The 25,187-nt window shown below is 41.9% G+C and overlaps 1 protein-coding gene across 1 annotated transcript in view; it reads right to left on the bottom strand.

Annotated features, from left to right (window-relative positions):
- LOC136874333 (CD166 antigen homolog) overlaps nucleotides 1–25,187 on the bottom strand; it is a 365,395-nt gene that overhangs the window by 49,204 nt on the left and 291,004 nt on the right. Inside the window, exon 6 of the mRNA XM_068227726.1 lies at nucleotides 22,799–23,089. Within this exon, the coding sequence (XP_068083827.1) occupies nucleotides 22,799–23,089 (291 nt within the window). The remainder of the gene's footprint in view (nucleotides 1–22,798; nucleotides 23,090–25,187) is intronic.

Here is a 25,187-nt window from a genome sequence, read left to right on the forward strand (position 1 = left end):
AAATAAATTATTTATACAGTCTACTTTGGAACAAGCAATTAATATGGAGCTTCCTTACTCCTGAAATATTAGAAACTCCTTCATTTTGCAGTCGTTAATCATCAAATGCGGTCTCTAGAGACAGATCTGGCACATAATAGCATGATATGTTAAGATACTCGAGACCATATAGCGAGAAATTTTTATCAGTATGGTTCAAGGGAACCGGAGATGAAAATAGCGCTTGTAGTTCGAAGCCATGGAAAGTGTAATCTGGCTTAGAATATGAACAAGTGATTGTCCGAGTCTAGTTGAAGGCTTTTGGCAACTCCGTCAAACTAAAATCTGTGAAACTCCCCAAATGTGTCTGGAAAGGTCAGAAGGTATATGATGATCAGATACAGGTATTGCCTAGCCTCTCATGAGAATACATACTTGTCAACAGAGATTTCATTGGCAGATGATGGTCCTCTAAACTCGAAACTCAAGAAACCACAAATTTCTAAAAACGGCAATGTATTATGTGAGGTCACCACTTCAGGATTCCAGTATGTGCCGTTTGTCGGTAGAACTGGCGGCCTTTCTCACTTGCCTCCTCAGATGATTTCACCAAACGTCGGAGTGAAAATTGAAGACGCGATTATTATTATTATTATTATTATTATTATTATTATTATTATTATTATTATTATTATTATTATTTCCGACTCGTTGGCTGAACGGTCAGCAAACTGGCTTTCGATTCAGAGGGTCCTGGGTTCGATTCCCGGCCGGGTAGGGGATTTTAACCTTAATTGGTTAATTCCACTGGCACGGGGGCTGGGTGTATGTGTTGTCTTCATCATCATTTCATCCTCATCACGACGCGCAGGTCGCCTACGGGGGTCAGATGGAAAGACCTGCACCTGGCGAGCCAAACCCGTCATGGGACATCCCGGCACTAAAAGCCATACGACATTTCATTTTATTATTATTATTATTATTATTATTATTATTATTATTATTATTATTATTATTATTATTATTATTATTATTATTATTATTATTATTATTACAATGGAAATGAACATGCTGAGATAGCCCTTAGAAGTCACTCGGCTGGTCAGAATACAGAACGGGAAGGTCAGGGAATTTATGAGAAAGGCCTCAACTGCCGAAAAGTTGTTGGAAAGAAGATTCCAGTGGGTTGGGCACGTGAGGAGAGCATAATCTACTTATGTGACTAAAATATCGTTCAACGTTGAGGTAAATGTCAAAAAATACTAAAAGAAGGTCAAAACAAAGATGGATGGACACAACCAACACCGATATGAAATATACAAAGCTCAGGTCATCTGATGTTCACAACAGGAAAATGTGGAGACAGCATTCCCGAAGTGGGGAAAAATACCAGATTATTACCATCTTCATCATTATTATTATTATTATTATTATTATTATTATTATTATTATTATTATTATTATTATTATTATTATTATTGTCCTGTGAGGTGATTACGGTCGAAACCAGTACCAGTTTACTAAAAATATTTTGGCGTAGATTCACGTATTCACCGTATAAAATGAGAGAAATCTGTCCGGAACTGAGGAAAAATACATACATATACACTGACTGACAGAGTAAATGCAACACCAAGAAGGAGTGGTTCGAAAGGGATGAAAGTTGGGGAAAAAACAGAGACGGCACGGACGAATAATTGATGTTTATTTCAAACCGATATGCAGGTTACACAATGCGCACGGCATCGACTCAGTAGGATGTAGGACCACCGCGAGCGGCGATGCACGCAGAAACACGTCGAGGTACAGAGTCAATAAGAGTGCGGAAGGTGTCCTGAGGGATGGTTCTCCATTCTGTCAACCATTTGCCACAGTTGGTCGTCCGTACGAGGCTGGGGCAGAGTTTGCAAACGGCGTCCAATGAGATCCCACACGTGTTCGATTGGTGAGAGATCCGGAGAGTACGCTGGCCACGGAAGCATCTGTACACCTCGTAGAGCCTGTTGGGAGATGCGAGCAGTGTGTGGGCGGGCATTATCCTGCTGAAACAGAGCATTGGGCAGCCCCTGAAGGCACGGGAGTGCCACCGGCCGCAGCACATGCTGCACGTAGCGGTGGGCATTTAACGTGCCTTGAATACGCACTAGAGGTGACGTGGAATCATACGCAATAGCGCCCCAAACCATGATGCCGCGTTGTCTAGCGGTAGGGCGCTCCACAGTTACTGCCGGATTTGACCTTTCTCCACGCCGACGCCACACTCGTCTGCGGTGACTATCACTGACAGAACAGAAGCGTGACTCATCGGAGAACACGACGTTCCGCCATTCCCTCATCCAAGTCGCTCTAGCCCGGCACCATGCCAGGCGTGCACGTCTATGCTGTGGAGTCAATGGTAGTCTTCTGAGCGGACGCCGGGAGTGCAGGCCTCCTTCAACCAATCGACGGGAAATTGTTCTGGTCGATATTGGAACAGCCAGGGTGTCTTGCACATGCTGAAGAATGGCGGTTGACGTGGCGTGCGGGGCTGCCACCGCTTGGCGGCGGATGCGCCGATCCTCGCGTGCTGACGTCACTCGGGCTGCGCCTGGACCCCTCGCACGTGCCACATGTCCCTGCGCCAACCATCTTCGCCACAGGCGCTGCACCGTGGACACATCCCTATGGGTATCGGCTGCGATTTGACGAAGCGACCAACCTGCCCTTCTCAGCCCGATCACCATACCCCTCGTAAAGTCGTCTGTCTGCTGGAAATGCCTCCGTTGACGGCGGCCTGGCATTGTTAGCTATACACGTGTCCTGTGGCACACGACAACACGTTCTACAATGACTGTCGGCTGAGAAATCACGGTACGAAGTGGGCCATTCGCCAACGCCGTGTCCCATTTATCGTTCGCTACGTGCGCAGCACAGCGGCGCATTTCACATCATGAGCATACCTCAGTGACGTCAGTCTACCCTGCAATTGGCATAAAGTTCTGACCACTCCTTCTTGGTGTTGCATTTGCTCTGTCAGTCAGTGTATAATCCAAAGAATATTTGAGTTCGGAGCTTGTGCCATTTTTGTTTCAGAGAACTAGGGACTGGGGTTTGATCTATCGCTCATGGTGTTTGAGTAGGATCGGTTTGAGTATGGGCTAAGAGGGAAACTGGTCGATGAGTGCCCGCGCACTCACCGGAAGCTGAAAATTGTGTGCATTAAGGAAACACTTCAATGACTGCTCACGGTGAAGTCCAAACCCATAAATCTCCCAAGTGCAACAATTCTGGTCGCATAGTCACCACACTTAAATAATCGGAATTAAAGTCATTTCGGTAGTAGTGGCAGTAGTAGTAATAACCAAAATCAAATTTGGCTTCACGACCGGTATTTGCCGTTTATTCTTATCACATAAAAAGGGCTGAATAACAAATATAATATGAAGAAGTCCGTTTGTGCATTGTGGCAAAGAATTTTGCTGTGTTTTGAAGTGAGAATTCTTCCCAGTAACTCATTAAAGTCAAGTACGTAGGCGGGCGAGTGATGTCCGTGGGAGAGTCGCCAAGTGGTGCGATAAATAATTCCGAACTTCCCCTGCCCATCTCCATTGTCCTCACCTCACTCTCCCGGATGTAAAGAAAACACCGCGGTTGTTATTGTAATGTAATCAATAGTATCCCCTTCTCATGAACTGAGCTAGTAAGGTTGAGGCTTCGCAGAATTCACTTCACTGGATCACCATTTCAAATTTCTTTAGCCATCTCACATAACTGTATTTTACATGTTTCAACTATCTTGAATTTTGAGTCTGATTGTATCTTTTCATCAAAAGCCTCGAATGACCAGTAATCGACAGAAGAATTTTTCTTTACTGAAAGCCATATTTTGCGTACTCCTGCGAAGCTTTTAGATGTAATATTTCTAGTAACACAGCCTTTGATCGTTATTATGATTCCCCGTACGCCATACGTAATAGAACTGAATGAAACCACTGTGCTAGTTGCAGATAGAGGATTACGTAAGCGCTTGGTTGATTCATACAGGATTTTATACCGAACGTTAAAAAGATATCTAATGCATGTATGAACAGTAAAAATGAAAGACGAGAGTGGGGGCGGGGAGGGTTCTGTGAAAAATTAAAATGCTGGTGAAAGGTGACAATGTGAGAGGGTTGATCAGCAGCGAACCAGCGATTTGTTGAGGCTTGCGGCGAGGAAGCTGATTAAGAACAGGCCAGGTGCCCAGAAAGATTTGGAAGTGGAAACTACGGGAATCAACTACGGCCACTATGGCGAATTTCATTCAATATTGAGGGAGTCAGTCACGAATAAACGCAAACAGTTAAATAAATGCACCATACATACATTAATCTGATCCGATTTCACTCCTAAGGGAAAATACCCGTTACACGATACTACGGACAGGTTGCAATTGCATGAAAATTAAAATGAAAATATTGGTGTACCGGGAATTTGAAATAAATTAAAAGTAAAACCAAAAGGAACATGTTATGCTGACGTCAAAATTATCTTAGATCATATCTGGAATCCAATTGCGATGACTAACCTAATATCACCCACATCTGAAGAAATGCTATTGGGAAAGGATAAATGTGTTACTTACGCATTAAATATAATTTCATTGTCTTCACTAATCATCTTCTTCTCCCTCTTTTCCTACAGCTTTTTCCCACACCCGTGGGGTCGCGGGAGTGAACTGCGTCGCACATGTGGATTTGGTTCTGTTTTACGGCTGGATGCCCTTCCTGACGCCAACCCTATATGGATGGATGTAATCACTATTACATGTTTCTCTGGTGGTTGGTAGTGTGGTATGTTGTCTGTATATGAAGAGGAGAGTGTTGCGACGGACACAAACACCCAGTCCCCGAGCCAGAAGAATTAATCAGAAGCGACTAAAAACCCCGATCCGGCCGGGAATCGAACCCGGGAACCTCTGAACCGATGGCCAGTACGCTGACCATTCAGCCAACAAGTCTGACCATTGTCTTCTCTAATATTTGTGAGAAAACACCGAACAGGATATACAGTACAAAGTGTAACGCGACGAAATTAATAAACGTGGCTCTCAGGTGATTGCTGCCTAATAAAAATAACATATATACATACATTATCATTATAGACTGTTATGCCTTTCAGCGTTCAGTCTGCAAGCCTCTGAGAATTTACTAAACGTCGCCACCATCCTCGATTTACAACTAGTGTTGTGGCTTCATTTAGTTCTATACCTCTTATCTTTAAATCGTTAGAAACAGAGTCTAACCATCGTCGTCTTGGTCTACCTCTACTTCTCTTACCCTCCATAACAGAGTCCATTATTCTCCTCGGTAACCTATCCTCCTCCATTCGCCTCACATTACCCCACCACCGAAGCCGGTTTATGCGTACAGCTTCATCCATCGAGTTCATTCCTAAATTAGCCTTTATCTCCTCATTCCGAGTACCCTCCTGCCATTGTTCCCACCTGTATGTACCAACAATCATTCTTGCTACTTTCATGTCTGTTACTTCTAACTTATGAATAAGATATCCTGAGTCCACCCAGCTTTCGCTCCCGTAAAGCAAAGTTGGTCTGAAAACAGACCGATGTAAGGAGCTGACTTCCTTCTTACAGAATACTGCTGATCGCAACTGCGAGCTCACTGCATTAGCTTTACTACACCTTGATTCAATCTCGCTTACTATATCACCATCCTGGGAAAAAATACAACCTAAATACTTGAAATTATCGACCTGTTCTAGCTTTGTATCACCAATCTGACATTCAATTCTGTTGAATTTCTTACCTACTGACATCAATTTAGACTTCGAGAGGCTAATATTCATACCATACTCATTGCACCTATTTTCAAGTTCCAAGATATTAGACTGCAGGCTTTTGGCACAGTCTGCCATTAAGACCAAGTCGTCAGCATAGGCCAAACTGCTTACTACATTTCCACCTAACTGAATCCCTCCCTGCCATTTTATACCTTTCAGCATATGATCCATGTAAACTACAAACAGCAAAGGAGAGAGATTACAGCCTTGTCTAACTCCTGTAAGTACCCTGAAACAAGAACTCATTCTACCATCAATTCTCACTGAAGCCCAATTGTCAACATAAATGCCTTTGATTGACTTTAATAATCTACCTTTAATTCCATAGTCCCCCAGTATAGCGAACATCTTTTCCCTCGGTACCCTGTCATATGCTTTCTCTAGATCTACGAAACATAAACACAACTGCCTATTCCTCTCGTAGCATTTTTCAATTACCTGGCGCATACTGAAAATCTGATCCTGACAGCCTCTCTGTGGTCTGAAACCACACTGGTTTTCATCCAACTTCCTCTCAACGACTGATCGCACCCTCCCTTCCAAGATGCCAGTGAATACTTTGCCTGGTATACTAATCAATGAGATACCTCGATAGTTATTGCAATCCTTCCTGTTCCCTTGCTTATAGATAGGTGCAATTACTGCTTTTGTCCAATCTGAAGGTACATTATCAACACTCCACGCTAATTTTACTACTCTATGAAGCCATTTCATCCCTGCCTTCCCACTATACTTCACCATTTCATGTCTAATTTCATCTATTCCTGCTGCTTTATGACAATGGAGTTTATTTACTATCCTTTCCACTTCCTCAAGCATAATTTCACCAACTTCATTTTCCTCCTCCCCATGAGCTTGGCTGTTTGCAACACCACCACGACGATTTCCTTTTACATTGAAAAGATGTTCAAAATATTCCCTCCACCTCTCCAGTGATTCCCTGGGGTCTATTATGAGTTCACCTGAATTACTCAAAACACTGTTCATTTCCTTTTTCCCTCCCTTCCTAAGATTCTTTATTACTGTCCAGAAAGGTTTCCCTGCTTATTGACCTAGCCTTTCCAGGTTATTACCAAAATCTTCCCATGACTTCTTTTTGGATTCAACAACTATTTGTTTCGCTCTGTTTCTTTCATCTACGTACAAATCCCTGTCTGCCTCGGCCCTTGTTTGGAGCCATTTCTGATGAGCCTTCTTTTTACGTTTACAGGCTGCTCTCACTTCATCATTCCACCAAGATGTTCGTCTTTTCCTATCTTTACACACAGTTGTTCCTAGGCATTCCCTTGCTGTTTCTACTACAGCATCCCTGTATGCCACCCATTCACCTTCTATATCCTGAACCTGCTTACTGTCTACTGTTCGAAACTTCTCACTAATCATATCCATGTACTTCTGTCTAATTTCCTCGTCCTGGAGATTTTCTACCCTTATTCGTTTGCAGACAGATTTCACTTTCTCTACCCTAGGCCTAGAGATACTTAGTTCACTACAGATCAGATAGTGGTCTGTATCATCGAAAAATCCCCGAAAAACTCGTACATTCCTAAAAGATTTCCTGAATTCAAAGTCTGTTAACATATAGTCTATTATGGATCTGGTACCCCTAGCCTCCCATGTGTAGCGGTGAATAGCCTTATGCTTGAAGAATGTATTCGTAACAGCTAAACCCATACTAGCACAGAAGTCCAGCAAACGCTTCCCATTCCCATTAGCTTCATATCTTCCCCACATTTACCAATCACCCTTTCGTATCCTTCAGTTCTATTCCCAACTCTCGCATTGAAATCGCCCATTAGCGCTATTGTATCCTTGCTGTTGACCATGACCACGATGTCACTCAATGCTTCATAAAACTTGACAACTTCATCCTCATCTGCACCCTCACATGGTGAATACACAGACACAATTCTTGTCCTAATTCCTCCCACTGACAAATCTACCCACATCATTCGCTCATTTACGTGCCTAACCGAAACTATGTTGCGTGCAATGGTATTCCTGATAAAGAGCCCTACCCCAGAATCTGCCCTTCCTTTTCTAACACCCGTCAAATACACTTTATAATCTCCTATCTCTTCCTCCTTATCTCCCCTTACCCGAATATCACTTACTCCTAGCACATCCAGATGCATCCTCTTTGGTGACTCAGCCAGTTCTACCTTCTTTCTTCCATAAGCCCCATGAATATTGATAGCTCCCCATGGAATAAAAATAAATATGAAATAAATATGTGCGCCTCTGTGGTATAGTGGTTAGTGTGATTAGCTGCCACCCGCGGAGGACCGGGTTCGATTCCTGGCTCTGCCACGACATTTGAAAAGTGGTGTGAGGGATAGAACGGGGTCTCGATTCCCTATTCAGCCATCCTGTAAGTGGTTTTCCGTGGTTTCCCACTACTCCTCCAGACAAATGCCGGGATGGTACCTAACTTAATGCCACGGCCGCTTCATTCCCTCTTCCTTGTCTATCATTTCTAATCTTCCTATCATTCCGCAAGGCCCCTGTACAGTATAGCAGGTGAGGCCACCTGGGCGATGTACTGGTCATCCTCCCCAGTTGTATCCCCCGACCAGATGTCTCACGCTCCAGGACACTGCGCTTGAGGCGGTAGAGTTGGGATCCCTCGCTGAGTCCGAGGGAAAAACCAACCCTGGTGGGTAAGCAGATTAAGAAAGAGATCTTACTGAGATTACTAGGTTCAGACTATTCTTTGGTTAATTCTAGGGTCTCTAGGGTTTCTTTAGAGAATTTCTGCAGGTGAAAGTGTGTATGTTCACTGTAGAGGAGACACTTACTGTATCCTTCCCCTCAGTCCATCCCTTTTTTTTTTATAAATTCCCATCATCCACCTTATCAACCCTCATGTTTCTCTTCTATTTTCATTCACAATATTTGTGCTCATACCCTGACATATCCAACTGAATTCTGAGCGGTCGCCTGCCCTGCTCCTACATTCGGATACCAACCACTTTCTTTGAATATCCCTAAGTCGTATAATAATTAGTTTACTCGTCGATACTTCCATCCTCTCGAGGTACTTCTCCCAGTAAATTCCGAATTCTACAGAAAAAAATAGAATTGAATCTGCATTAAAATGTCGAAATATACTCGAATTAACAGAGATATCCAGACTATATATTGAATCAGGTATCCGTCTTTTAGGCTGAATGGTGAGAGTCGAAGCCTCCAGATTGGAAAGTTTCGGATTTGCTTCCTAGCCGGATCGGGGATGTTTACCGCGTCTGTTTAATTCCTCTGACTTGGGGACTGGGTGTTTGTGTTTGTCCTAACACGCTCTTCTTCACTAGATACAACACACCACACTACAAACCATTACAGAAAAATGCAATCTATATAAATAAAGTTGTAGGGGGTCCGCTGTCTGTAATTTCTTTTGTTTTGCCAATTTTTCAGATATTTATCCGTTTTAGGTTAACTCAAGACCGCATCGGTGGTTTTTACTTTTCGTGTATGTTTGTCTGTTTGTCTGTCTGTCTGTTCCACCATCACGTCGAAACCAAACTTCATATTTAGAGTATACTCATCCCGGGGAAGGTTTCGATATGCATATCATTTTAAAATCTTTGAAAAGACGGGGGTTATATAGGAAAACCACAACGGTTTTCCTCTATTTTCTCTTATACTATTGATTTTCTATAAACTCTGTGGACCGTATGTGAAAGGTCTCTTCATTATAAACAACTTTCGTTATGTTCATAATTTACCTTACTCTTCAAATGACGGAGAAATTTACTATTTTCTGTCGATACCATGCTCTGCATTGAGTGACCGACAGACCGACAACGAATATATGGGTCACCATGGCAACGTCTCTGACTGCTTGCCAGCAGGGACGCAGCCTATTGCCATTTTCCTCATCATTCCTTTAAATTCGTGGTTGTTCCTTGGGTAGAAAGCAAGAGAGTCGTCAATCGGCCATTCTGCGGGATATTGGCGGAATATCATTGGAGGTTATAACCGTCCTCGAATAGCTTAAGTAATAACAGAAATATTCATCTTCTTACCTGATTACCTAAGAATCCCTACGCCTAAATTTCGCTCCGATTACCGCTATGGATATATGGATATAACTCACACCGGCATAATTTATTGAGGAGCATTTGATTTTCCAATACATTCACTTGGTATTTACATATTTGTCGTCATCCGGATGTCCTCAGTTATAATCCATTTTCTATTAATTTCAACTTACTAAACTGTATTATTTTCTTCCTTAATTACCACGTATGTATGCGAGTGCTAATCCCGAATTCTGGACACTCTTTTCTTTGAGGAAATATTCTAAGCTATGCAAATATATAACTTTTGGCCCAGAAAAAATTACGAAATATGGATGCAATTTTAACGACGGTGCAGACCTTCGTTTCGGGGTAATTGGTGGCTAATCAGTAAGTCGTATTACAAGTCAGAAAGCAAATGGCGTTTCATTTTGGAGAGATCTACAACATTTGTCCTATGACTTTCGTCGTATTTCTATCCCTAATGCGTTAAATACAGCTGTATTTCTCGATTTCAAGTTGATTTTGTAATTTTACACTATATATTATCATTTAGTACACTTATAGGAAAAGTAGAATCATGACATTCGGCACGCACTTTGACATGACCATTGGCCATGTTATAGCCAAATTTTATGATTCTAGCTGTCACATGAGTATCAAAAATATAAAGTAGTATGTGAAAACTGTACAAAATTTCACCCCATTCAATGACTCTAACTCAATCTAACCCATAAATATAGCAGATACGAGAAAATGTCATAGGACCAACCATGTAGAGCACTGAAAGGGGCGTCTGATGGTCAAGTCCGTTTGTAGATACGTCGAACAGTTTCAAAGCAGTGACTATCGAAATAATGGTCTGCACTTCTAGAGTGTGTCTGTACATTGACAATTTTGGCGAAATTTTCGTTCAGTTATCCGTTTCAGGTGTAATAATGACCATCTGCATATATTCAGTTTTGGTGTCTGCCTGTTTCTTTGTTTGTCTGTGTGTCTATAACTTGGAAACTACTGGATATATTTCCACCAAACTTGATATTTAGAATCCACCTGTCCTTTGATAGGTTTTAGGGCAACTATTGTTTCTAAATCCCTGAACTGACTGGGGATTATACGAAACCGAAACCGTGATTTTGCATTCCCACAAAATATACACAACCAAACTTAATGTAAATTTACCTGTCTTAATGGAAATTAATTTATAAGCCTTTTTCCTCATGTGCATCATTTCAATACGAGGGAGATATCATTAACGGACCTTTTTCCGGTAAGAGTTGTGAGAAGGGGTGAAGAAAAGAAAATGTGCAAATGACCGAGATTTTGGGTGTTTGTATGCATGATCCAGCATAGGTGTCAACTAAACTTGGTACAATACTAAATTGATTTAATAAATTCACACTTTCTGTAAAAAATACTGCAGGGGCAAGACACACCTAGAAGCCCTAGGGAAGGGGGCGAAATATAATTATAACTAAAAACGACCGATATTAGTGTTGAATCCATAGTTTTCTGGACTACGGGATAGATTTCAGCCAAACTTGGTACATGTATGACTTACTATCATGAGACAAACTGCGAGAAGGTATGGTAGACCTGGCACGCTAGAGGTGGGGTGGGAAGGGCTGAGATGTAAAAATAATCGAAAATAGTGTGGAGTAGTGAGACGAATATTGATACTCCGGGCGTCGTTCTGTGTATGTTTCTTTCAGCATAGCCCTCATACAAAATTGGTACACATATGACTATCTGAAAAAATACTATTGGGTAAAACACCAGTGGCACTCCTCGTGGAGGTGGTGAAATATAATAATAAACGAAAATGACTGATATTAATGTTTACGCGTTCACTGAGTTGAACTGTGACACTCTGGATGGATAAGCCATACTTCACTGCAATTGATATGGAGGTTGAGAAGGGGTGAAAATGAATGTAAAAATAACCGTCAAAAATGTAAACATAATAGAAAATAACAGATATTAATGTTGAATTCATTGTTGTGACTCCCTGAATATCGTTTAAGTAGACGTTCAGCCTCCATTGAGACGGTGCAATGAAAGGGGTTTTGTAGTGTATAGTATAAAATGACCGAGATCATTAATGAATCCACTGCGTTTTGGGTCTCAAGGCTGTTTGGCGAGAGTCTCAATAACAGTTGAAATCGTGTAGATCATATCTATACCGTGACTGAAAATACATGAAGTTATCACTTATTATCTTTTTGAAAGGATCAAATACTTCCCAATCAATTCGAGCTTCCACAAGGATAAAATTTTACCCAAAAATGAAATCATTTAAAACTTGAAATCAAACACATCTAAATAACTGTAAAACTATATAATAGATGGTAAAAATCCATATCCCAGAAAGGAATTCTATAAAAATTCACTTTTACATAACTAACTGGTGATAATAATCTTAAAAGTAAACATCCTAAACCTACCGGGCTACGCCGGGTAGTCAGCTAGAATAGTATAGAGTTCAATTCGGAAAATATGTTTTTTCGAGAGGAGAGGTGAAAAGAAAAGATAGGATAAGGTAATAAAGGAGGAGGATTAGTAGATAAGAGAAGATTAAAAGAACTAAACGTTAAAAGAAAAGGGGAAAGAATAGGACAGGGAAATAATGGCGGGATAGTTTAGAGTGGGTTAGGAGGATGGATTATTGGAGGTAGGAAACGTGGGTAGGAACTGTGTAAGGCATGGGAAATTGAATTCGTGTTTAGAAATTTAGCATTTTTGAGAAGAAGGATTAGGGAGTCGAAAAGAATATTGGGTTTTTCAGATATGTCGTTTAAATTGAAATTGGGTTGAAGTATTGGTTAAGGTCAATAAAACGATTTTCAGTAGTATTTGGAAGGGGGCGTTTGTTAATGATTTTAAGTATTTTTTATGTCTTTTTCAATATTGGTGAAATTATGTTTGGAGTCTCGTATGTGTTGTCCTATAACAGAGAATCTGTTGTATTTAAAGGCGTTGATGTGTTCGGAGTATCTGATATTAAAGTTGCGTCCAGTTTGACTGATGTACGAGCAGCTGCAGTTGTTACATTTGAATCTGTATACTCCAGATTTAGACAAAGCACTAGGTTTATTTTGTGATTTAGAGTTGTGTAATATATCAAAAGGACCCCTAGTCGCCAACCCACGCTTCCAAGTTAAGAGCCCTGGGGCTTTCATGTTCTTGTATAAGCTTCACAGAAATTGTGAAAGTATGTGATGGAGAGTTAGAAAAGGTTAACTGTTATATTAATGTGAGATGCAGCTCGTGGGGGAAGATTTTATATAGCAATGTAAGGTAGTATTTAGAATTTATGGAACATGCATATGGACTCTCGGGTGGATGAAAGCCTCGATACGGCCTGTATATCACGAAGGAAGTTCTCTGGATAACTGGAAATGATATTACGGTTCAGTTTTTGGAAGCTTGACATGTCGGATTTGTTTCTAAGGAAACGTACAATCTCATTATTGTCACAAAAACGTATTAATATATGAGAAAGTGGCAGCTTCTCATACATGCGACACATAGTATTCACTGATCATTCAGCGTGGTGCACTATCTCAAGGACTGAGGTAGAAACATTACTACAGTATTTGATATCCTTAAAGGAATAAGTGTCCAGAACAGAATGCGAGGGCAGAAGTTTCACAGCCCAATTCAACAATCCTCCGGAAGGAAACAATATAATATACGAGAGAAACTGAGTTCTATTTTTACGACCTTATTCCTTAGTGTAATATACCTATACTTTTAAGTTCTGGTAGGAAATAATGGAATTGGGAGAAGCCTTCTTTCTTCACCATAATCGCAACACATTCGGTGCACAGTCAACAATAAGACACGACAGAAACATACTATTGTTGAACAGGTCGCTTACTGTGCAGTCCGCATTCAGTTCATATAAGAAGGATAAGAAAAGTTGTCGCTATTCCCCGTTCACCCAGCACGCGTCCGTAAGGATTCCGGGGGCGATCAAGCGTGCTGACTCTCTGGATGGTTGCCACGGGTGATGGCGGGGAGGGGCCATCACTACGGGGAAGCCTGCTGCGATCGCAGTTGGTACTACCCCACTGTACTTGTTAATATCGTCGGGGTGACAGTCGAACTCGACACGAGGTACTGCTCCTCAGAACAGGGGTTTTCTCTGTTTGGGGATTCAGTCCCGAGTGTCGGAAACGACTGAAACTTCGAAGATATTAACAAATACGTGGGATGAGGTGCGCGTCCGAAAGGATTCCGGGGGCGACAAAGCGCATCGACTTACTGGATGGTCGCCACGGGTGATGGCGGGGAGGAGCCATCACCTCTACGAAAGCTTCCTGCGTTAGGTCAAAGAGGCATGGTGGAGAACTCCTACCCACTATCTGAAAAGAAAGAAGAAACGTGCGGTGAAACGACAAAATGACGCATGCTCAGTTGATGTGAAGAGTTTCAATTGTAAAATGTTGGTATCAATGGATGGTAATAAAATCTATGTATGGATAATTTTGTATATCCCTATGATATTCGCTAAATAAAATTCATCATCACTGTTCTTAACTGCAGTTTTTTTTATATTCAATCAAATAAAGAAGGTTAAATGTATTTACACTGATGGGTTATAGAAAAGCTCACAACCATAGTGTTAACAGGAGATTTAACATAAGATAATACACACCTCCCATAATTTCGGAAATCATAGAGCCGGGAGATGGTATTGATTATTTTAATCTTAATTTTCGATACATACAGTTTACAAAAATGATTATAGTATAATTGAAAAACGTGCACTAAGAGCGCAAATAAAGAATAACCTGTCCGGAAATATAACGAATAAAAATTTAATACAAGTATTTGTGAGTAATTTAGAAGCTGAACAGAAAAAAGAATGGCCTGAAAAGTGTGTTAGAAATATTATTGTAAGAAATGGAACTTCTCGGACATGCTATCGAGGAAACATGGCACCCGCCCCAAAGAGGTCAGCACAGTAGTTATCCTCAGTCCCTCCATATGTCCGACTCCTGAAATGAATATTAATATTGACTCTCGAAAGAAAAACAAAAGACGCGCAGACTAATAGAACTATTACGATAAAATTATTATATGCTATATCTATAATCTACGTACCTAACTGCTCTACTCTTCAACGGAGTTATATTTTCTAGTATATACATATAAACGAATGTGTGTTTGTATGTCACAAATGGACTCAAAACCTACTAGACCGAAATGTCACAATATTTTCTTATTACTTTTGGGAGGGTCCGCCTCTGTGGTGTAGTGGTTAGCGTGATTAGCTGCCACCCCCGGAGGTCCGGGTTTGATTCCCGGCTCTGCCACGAAATTTGAAAAGTGGTACGAGGGCTGGAACGGGGTCCACTCAGCCTCGGGAGGTCAACTGAGTAGAGGTGGGTTCGATTCCCACCTCAGCCATCCTGGAAGTGGTTTTCCGTGGTTTCCCACTTCTCCTCCAGGCGAATGCCGGGATGGTACCTAACTTAAGGCCACGGCCGCTTCCTTCCCTCATCCTTGCCTATCCCTTCCAATCTTCCCATCCCTCCACAAGGCCCCTGTTCAGCATAGCAGGTGAGGCCGCCTGGGCGAGGTACTGGTCATACTCCCCAGTTGTATCCCCCGACCAAGAGTCTGAAGCTCCAGGACACTGCCCTTGAGGCGGTAGAGGTGGGATCCCTCGCTAAGTCCGAGGGAAAAACCGAACCTGGAGGGTAAACAGATGATGATGATGATGATGACTTTTGGGAGGATTTAGGAATTCATTTGAACGACCGAGGGGTAGTATTTTTGTAATGAGTTATTTTATGTAATTAATTGCAAACCCGCACCAAGATCGGCTCGACTTGATCGACATACTGTCGCTAGGCGACAGCAGTTTACGCTAAATGAAATGAAATTGTGTATGGCTTTTAGTGCCGGGAGTGTCCGAAGACATATTTGGCTCGCCAGGTGCAGGTCCTATGATTTGGCTCCCGTAGGCGACCTGCGCGTCGTGATGAGGATGCAATGATGACGACAACACATACACCCAGCTCCAGTGCCAGCGAAATTAACCAATGATGGTTAAAATTCCCGACCCTGCCGGGTAACGAACCCGGGACCCCTATGATCAAATGGCTAATCATTTAAGCCATGGAGCCGGACAGTTTACGCTATATCATGATAGTCCAGTGAGAAATGCTGTACATAGGAGGATGGGAACACGCCACCAAGCTTTATAAAGTACATTTTTTGCTAGGAGGATCATAACCGTGCCTGTTATTTGGAAATAGCAACCCAATATGCGGCGATGGAGACGTACTGTACTTTCATGTCACAAGACCAACTTTGATAGGTCTGCCCAGTTTGAAGAATATAGCTGCGTATTAGATGTGAAAAAGTTAGGGTAATTGTAGCCTATCTCAAAACTGAAGGTCATAGGTGTGAAAATTGGTACTTGAATCTCCGTTAAAAAACGAAAGATGTATTTTTTGTTTTAGGAAAATATTCTTTTTTTCGGAAGATCCACTTAAGGAATGGGGGATGGGTGTGAAGAAAATGAAGACTGGGTTGAATTATTTTTATGGGGAAACTTTTAAAACTGAAGTTACAGACATGGAAATATTTATTTGGAATTTCCTAAAAAAAATGTTTCATTTTTCGACTGGAGAGTGGGCTGTTTCTCACATGGACAGTTCCATGTCACAAGATCCAATGCCACACGCGGTTTTCAAAACGTTACTGGGGTAAATGAACCTCACTTTTCCGGTAAGATTTTGTGCCTTAAGAAGTTTCAGAAAATCTCTTTGTGCAGTAGCGAGGAACGATTACTTTTATCAAAGTACGAAATCCACGCGAGCAAAGCCGCGGGTAACAGCTAGTTGTGAATACATTTTTCTACTTAGGGCTTTAAGTCAGGAAAGGCATCCAACCGTAAAACTGGGCCAAGAAGTACGTGCAGACTCCAATAAAATGGGAAGAGAGTGGTGAAGAAGAATATATCTTGAATACGAATATACAGCGTCATTCAGCCGCCCTTTCCAATGTAGTTTTATGCAGCCTACAATATTCATTCCATCCTGACAACATCTGCCCTGCCGGTATGCTCAGACAACACAACCGGTTATCTTGGTATTTACCGCCTCACCATGATAGGACGCCGTAATGTTATACTCGGGTTAAACCCTGGAAGACATGCGTGTGCCTTCTAGATCATATGAACCTGACACGCCGGCGAAACACTAAATTGATATTCTGACCGTAGTAAACCTAATACTTGCTATAAGCTGCGCATTGTGCCGTACGGAGACGTAGTGTAGTTGGGTTGGTGAAGGCATGGTGGAGCGGGCTTGCATGTCAGGGGGAGGGGTTTCGAGTCTGGGGCGAAGATTACAAGTTTTTGAAATATGTGTTTAATACGTACCGCACGCCATGTAAGTTCAATACCCGCTTCAATGCAAGTTGTGTGTGGATGAATGTGTTTATGGCCCTAAGAACGGCCGATTAGTTAGCAGGCCGGACACATACAGACCGGAAGTAATGTGAACACAACTGCTCTGACAATGTTTTATCGCAGCAAATGCTCGATATGATGACCGTTTTGGTTTATGCACATTCGGGTCCGGTGCCCCATAGATCGTCTTGCGCGCTGAAGCATTCCAGGTGTTATTGCTCGGCAGGCGTCCGTGATGAGTTGCCGGAACTAGTCGGAGTATTCCGACACTTGAGTGTAAATGACGTTCTTCAAATGTCCCCACAAGAAGAAGTCTAAAGGTGTTAAATCCGGTGATCTGGCGGGCCAAGAAAAAGGACCTGCTTGTCCTATCAATTTCCCTGGCAGTTCCTCGTTCAAATGGTTACGAACGGGCAAAGTCGAATGTGGTGGAGCTCCATCCTGTTGCAATCACATCGTCAAACGATCGTGCAAGGGCACATCCTCCAGCAGCAGTGAGAGTTCCTGACGCAGAAAGTGCAGGTAGCGTGGGCTCGTCCAATGGCCCTCAAAGAAACAAGGTCCAATCAGGCGATCCCCCAAGATTCCACACCAAACATTCACTCCCCATCGTACTGTTGCCTGCCGCACCCAGTGCATGTTGTGGCGATTTTCGTTCACATTATTGTGGAAGCGTGATTCGAACGAGAACAAGATATGCGATACGAACGCTGCATCATTATCCAGCCTGCCTGACAGCCACCGAGAGAACTCCATTTGAGCTACGAAATTCCACCCATGGAGCTCTTGATGTAGCTCAACATGGTATGCGTGAAATTTATATTCATGAAGTTTTCACCAGACGGACGGCTGGCTGCTGTTCGCCTATCGTGCAGTCACCCTTTTACTGATGTGTGGATTATTACGAGCTGCCTCCAGAACAGCCTCTTCTGTTTCACCCCATGTAACGGGCCTATCGCGTCCTGGTCGGTGGTTGTAAATCACGCTTGTTGCCCTTAGGAGTCTTTCAACACGGTGGAATGTCGTAGCAGCCGGGTGTCGCCTGTCGGGATACCGTTCCTGGTAGAGACGTAGTGCCTCGCACGCGTTTTGTCTTGCGTCCCCATAAGTGAAGAGCATGTCAACGTATTCCTCTGTGGAAAACACGCCCTGACCAGTGGAGTATGGGCAGTGCACAAGATAAATAACAGCGTCATTCTACTGTTTGAATGTGGCAAACGTCGCCCTGTGTTTACATATTCAAATATCATACATATGCAGAAATATTTGAACGATGCACGATTCGAACCGCCACTGGCACATTCCGTCGATTCCTAGACGAATGCCTAACCACATCCGCTACGCTACACTGCTGGAAACACGCTGGTAGTACGACGAGAGCAGAGAACATACGCCATCCGGTTCGGTGTTTAAGACATTAATTACTGCACTGTTACCTGATTCCCCCCTTCGTTACACCCGGTCACGAGGCACGACATATTAACATAGTCACATGGCAAAAGGGCGTTGCTACATGATTTCAAGATGTCATGTTTTGCGAACGGATGACATAATATTTCGCTAGGGTTTAGAATCGTGTACAAAATATGCTCACTGAACATTAGTAGCATACAGTACGCCTGCAGGGGAATAGCACCCCTATAAACATCTGCACGTTAGTTGGGCTACAGCAGACGATACTGGAAGAGGCTACTGAATCACACTCTATATCTAGTTGACTTGAAGATCATATCACTTCACGTAAGTAGATATCATCCACTAATGCTATCAATTCAAACAATTCATTTATAAACTCGATCTGAATAATAACACGTGACAAGTCTTAATAGGAATCCATTTGTCTGGCGAGAGTGTGGGGTAGGTCCGCCTTTGTGGTGTAGTGGTCAGTGTGATTAGGTGCGACCCTTGGAGGCCCAGGTTCGATTTCCGGCTCTCAACCTGCCTTCCGCATTTCCTATCCCAGACATTCTTTTTTTTAAGAGTTGATTTATAATTCTGGCAATCGCAGTGATTAAGGCTCTTCGAAATCTATAAGTTCTGGATCGGGGTCCACTCAGCCTCGGGAGGTCAACTGAGTAGAGGTGAGTTTGATTCCCTCCTCAGTCATTCTGGAAGTGGTTTTCCGTGGTTTCCCACTTCTCCTCCAGGCAAATGCCGGGATGGTACCAAAATTAAGGCCACGGCCGCTTCCTTCCGTCTTCCTTGTCTATCCCTTCCAGTCTTCCCATCCCCCGCAAGGCCCCTGTTCAGCATAGCATGTGAAGCCGCCTAGCCGAGGTACTGGTCATCCTCCCCAGTTGTAACCCCCGACCCATAGTCTGAAACTCCAGGACACTGCCCATGAGGCGGTAAAGGTGGGATCCCTCGCTGAGTCCGAGAGATAAACCGACCCTGGAAGGTAAACAGATGAAGAAGAAGAGTGTGGTGTAGTGATGAACTCAAATGACATCTTAGTGAGATCGGTAATGGAATAACAGAAAATTGATTTAACTGGTAATGAAGAAAAATTATGTCAAGCTTATACACACAAAGTCATAAGTTATCTTCCAAAAGATTTATCAACCTGTTTTCCGCATTTCCTATCCCAGAACTTCTTTTTTTGAAAAGAGTTGATTTGTAATTCTGACAATCGCAGTGATTGAGGCTCTTCGAAATCTATAAGTTCTGGTGCGAGATGAACAAAATGTAAATAAAACTGCTTAGAAGAAATAGCAGCCTTCGTGGTATTATTGTATAACAACAGAACAAATTAGCGATTGACGTCCGATGATTTTTCAATACCATTTCGCGATTTTGAGTTTTTCATTGACCACCTTTTATGGACTGTATTTTGGCTGGACTTGACTGTGGACACATGCATTAACCCCTTCCGTCCTGATGTATTATATGGGAAATACTGGAATATTTCATTCTATCAAAGAAGTATGGTGCGCAATGTCCTGGTCCTGTGATATCACATTTTTTACAGGTTCCAGACCTTTACTGGCCTCTTTTTTAAATTGTCCCAATCGTGTAATGTCATATACAGTCGCTACCATACTAAAGGTTCGGAATTAAGAATATCAATAAACGGTTAAATCTTTCCTTCTTTCTTTCTTTCTTTCTTTCTTTCTTTCTTTCTTTCTTTCTTTCCTAATCCGTCTACTCTCCAGTGTTGGTTTCTCCCTCGGACTCAGCTAGGGCAGTGTCTTGGAGCGTAAGACTATGGGTCGTGGAGATACAAATGGGCAGAAGGACCAGTGCCTCACCCAGGCGGCCTCACCTGCTATGTTGAGCAGGGCCTTATGGGGGATGGGAAGATTGGCAGGGATAGACAAGGAAATGGGAAAGAAGCAGTCGTGGCCTTAAGTTAGATACCATCCCGGCATTTGCCTGGAGGAGAAGTGGTAAACCACGGAAAACCACTTCGAGGATGGTTGAGATGGAAATGGAACCCCCTCTTCTCAGTTGACCTCCCGAGGCTGAGTGGTCTCCGCTCCAGCCCACGTACCTCTTTTCAAATCGGGATTCGAACCCGGGCCTCCGGGGATGGCAGATAATCATACTATCCACTACACCACAGGGGCAGGTAATGATTAAATCACGTGCTAAAAGAGATACATAACCTAAATAGACCTAAATTTACCTTTCATCGTCTGGAACTTCGGCCATTCCATCGCAACAATGTCTTGTTTCAAATAATTTTAGTATACACAAGGGATTTAAATGGACCAGAGTGTGAAAGAAACGTGAGAGGTAAATTACTGGATAAAGCATGAACCAAATATTATATTTTGAGAAATATATTTGTTAATAATTATTTCATTTCTTTTTCATTGAAAATCTTTTCAGGAAACAACAACAACAACAATATATAATAAACAACAGGAAATAATAGAAAAGCCTGGAAGCTGAGCTAATTTAAAGCCGGGAAGAATTACTCCCATTCTCAAATCAGACTTAAGAATCAAAACCAGACCGATAGGTCTTATAAATATGCAAACCTTTGGCATTAATAGATGAGGCACTTGCCTTTATAAATGAAGTTCCAAGCAGAGAAAATATAGAAACGTATTCTTTGTTCGGAAAGAAAGGAGCGGAAGCTTCTAGAATCAAGTTATCAAGAGGGGAATAAAACCCACAAACAGAGAACAGTTACAGAACAGTAGGACATCGAAACCTGAACAGCAATTTACAATTTACAGTGACCTAGTGGGGCTCGAATTCACATTAGATTAATGAATATATCTCAGAACCTCTCTAGTTGCATTTAGCAGAACACAACTTTCTGCACTTAAAAGCTTAAAGATCTTTTACACTCGCTACGCTTATTTCATAGAGAAGCCACACCAAATAATTGATCGAAAGATCCAGAACACAGGACCCGAAGCTCATACTACAGGGCCAAGGAACTTAAAACGAGAACAAAATAAAATAGAGGCTGAACCCATTCAAGCTCTCCTGTTACACGACATGTTATAAAACCTAATTGGGACTAAGACTTGTTACGTGGGGACTAAGATTGGAACGGTGTAACTCCGAAAACGAGGAAGAAAACCTTGCAATTACGAAGATAAGTCACCAGAAAACAAAGTGAACAAGGGAAACCAGGGTACACACTCGTGCGTCCTTACATTTTCATAGTCCCCGAGAGGGATTTTACACTAAATCCGTATACTGCCTAGAAAACCTACATTCTTAGTCGAAAGAAAATAAAAAACCTCCATTAAAATTTAAAGAAACGCAGATCGATCTAACAGTTACATGCTAAGGGGAACGCTGGAATCTTTCCTTTACCACACACAGATAAATTTCACATAGTTATCTAATAGTTCTGCTTCACCTTATGCTGTCATTTCTACACCGAAGCTAGCCCCATCCTCATCACCTGCGAATTCCACAGTATTGACAACTTAAAAGCAGCTGAAGAAGTTCAGGCAAGATTCAAGTTATCAAATCGCAAAACCTGAGGATTTTCCGACAAAGTTAATTGGAGTTCAGTCCACTAGGTGGCACTTAGAAGCAACGCTAGTGAGATCTTTTGAAGATACATAAATCTTAGTTGACATGGTAGAGTTCAAGTAGTGTTCGTTAGATTAGACTGCTGCCAGTTGATGAAGCGGGAGTTCGAACTCAGGGAGATGTTGTACTATTGTCACATAGTGTACTGGAACTATGTATTTTAATTTGAAATCAGAGTTACCGTGAGTAAATATTCCCAGGATTTATGTGAATTAAAATTAAGAACAATTCAGTAAACACGGCATGAATCCATTATCACCTTACTTAGCTTACATTTATAATTCAATTTAACAGTATTATAGCAAAGGTAATTTTGATCCAGTAGACCATTTCATTCAAATTTGAGATAAATGCCTCAGACTTCTTCTCAGGATTAAACAATTTATGTTGCAAAAAGTCAGCATTCATCAGAAATTTCCACTTAGCAAACAAAAAAAAAAAGGACCCTACATTAAATTTCAAGATCCTTCTCTAATTACACAGTTCCCCTTGCGGAGACTATCTCTGAACAAATATCTACACAATTAAAGATACATCCAGTACTCACCTGTTACTGAGAGGTCGACGTTGACCATAGATCTCCACTCCTCCAGTCTAGGAGATACCCTCCTGGTACAGCGGTAAGTACCGGCCTCCTGATAGAGCACCCGCTCCAGACTCAGCTCGGGTCCAACTCCCACAGGCTCCAAGGTACCTCCAGTACCCACTCTGCTCCAACAGGACACTCCCCCAGTGGCTGGACACTGGAGTTGGACAGCTCCTCCCAGCGCCACCTCTATTTGACGTCCAGTACTGCTCGCTTCTCCAGTGCCAGGGACCTTTGTTACCTCTTCTTCGTCTGTAACCATGAATAATAATAATTGTACCGGGCGGTACACCTCCACGCCGCTAATTCAAATATTGCGCCAGTCGAAACTCCTCTACATGAGAACGCCTGAACTTTAACAAACTGTACTAATTCAAAGGTTTCTTGGAAGATGTCACTACCGCAAATTTTGAAGTGTTCTGATCTGTGTCTACTTCGATTTGTGTTTGTTTCCTCCGGATCAAGAAATTTGGACATTCTCTAACAGATGTCTCTACCAAAACTAATATCGCACTCTGGTGTAAAGGAATGTACCTTCCTGAAGAAATTTTTATTCATAAGTTTTGTCTTAACTAAATTTTGTTCTGTCAGTTGTAGGTTGGTAATATAATCCTTTCTTTCCGCCTGTTTTGAATGTAGCCAATCAGGAATTTCTGTAATTAATTTTCCACCAATAAGGTCCTTCTTCTTCGTCTGGTGTATTAGTTTTTGCTGTTATCCAATACAAGTTTGTGGGCGGGTTGTAATCATTCATGAAACGTCTCGAATTTTCCACGAGGGTATATAAACTGCTGATTTTCTGGTCTCCTGGCCACTTCAGTAACATCTCTCCTAGTGTGATTATGTAGCAGGGGGCGGGAAGCGCCTCTTTCTTCGGGCAGCAGTTCATCCATAAGGTAATGGCCATTTAATAACTTCATTTCTCGCTAGCTCAGCAGTTTAACCCTCGGGGCAGGTTCAAAACTTTTCACATGTAACCTATCTTTAAAATGTACTAGACACTTGGTAAAACTTCGTCTCTTTAACTATAAATTGAGATAGAGAGTGCTAAACCCTCTCGAGCTCCCACTCCTATTGTTTTGAGGTGACTTTGTTTTCACAACCGTTTCTTCCTTTCTTAATGTAATTAAGTCTTATTATACAAGTCACCTCTTTAGTATGGGATTAGCCCTTGTGTATGCGGCCTAGTGCCAAGTAGGTTTTAAAAGTGTATTGGGAATGCAAGTTACGCCTCCAGTTAAGTTGGTATTTTGGGCCATGTAATTAACCTGCTTCTTTACTGAATAGGCCCAGTAGGTTGGGTATTTATTACCCCTGTTCTTGGTATGCCTTGAGGGCAGTTTGAAGTATAGTTTATTGTGGCCTTTGTTGGGCTTCAACCTTGAGAGCGGGTTTGCTCTTTCTTAAATTTGGTTTCTGTGTGCCTCGAGGAGGCTTAATATGGTAATCAGGAGCCAGTGCTCCTTGGCATGACTGGGGTTTTCTGCCCCTTTGTTTGAACTTGGTATATAGGTAAAGTTGGGCTTATAGCTCAAGGTTCGTGAGTGTCGGGCTCGAAGCGCAAATTTTGTAATGAACTAAAATTGTACTTTCTTAATTTGTTGATCTGCTACTTGGTACCTGTTATATTCTGTTATTTATTTATCTTGAAAAGAAAATATAACCTTTGTTAAAGTTTTAAATTAACTTTAATTTCGTAAGTTGAGACCTATTCCCGCCCGCACCTTCTTTCACCTCTGCTGTTCCACAGATACCTCGCAATAATAATAATAATAATAATAATAATAATAATAATAATAATAATATGAGTCCAGTTCCTTGTCTGAATGGTCAGTGTACTGACTTCGTAAGTAAGAAACTTCATATTTGATCCGTACTGACACAGTATTCAGAAGAACAATAGAGTAATTATCCACGTTTCAATACAAAATGAAATAGAATAACTAAAAATTCCACCATTTAAGATATATGGGACCGGTTTCGACCCTTATGTAGAGTCACCTGAGGGCAGTTATCAAACAGGTCGCTGACACAAGTGGCATGTAGGAGGACAACAAGCAGGTTTTCTTTGCTCTTCCACTTAAGAGTTATTGCTTACATTTTCTTTCATTTTGCAGTGTGCTTAGTAATCCGATCCTATTCGACACGGTCAGGAGGATACTTTTGGACCTATCTAACCCAACTGCATCACTTTTCATTTTAATCATAACCCCTAGATACATGTTACAGCCATATATCGGATATATTGTTTATAACCCAAAGCCCCAACAGTCATTTCATCAATATCAATTCAAGAAGGCAAATCACGGTGGAACTGAACACTGGATCCATATCAAGCTGGATATACTGT

The sequence above is a fragment of the Anabrus simplex genome, chromosome 5, assembly GCF_040414725.1.
Source record: "Anabrus simplex isolate iqAnaSimp1 chromosome 5, ASM4041472v1, whole genome shotgun sequence".
In the NCBI taxonomy this organism is placed as follows: Eukaryota; Metazoa; Arthropoda; class Insecta; order Orthoptera; family Tettigoniidae; genus Anabrus; species Anabrus simplex.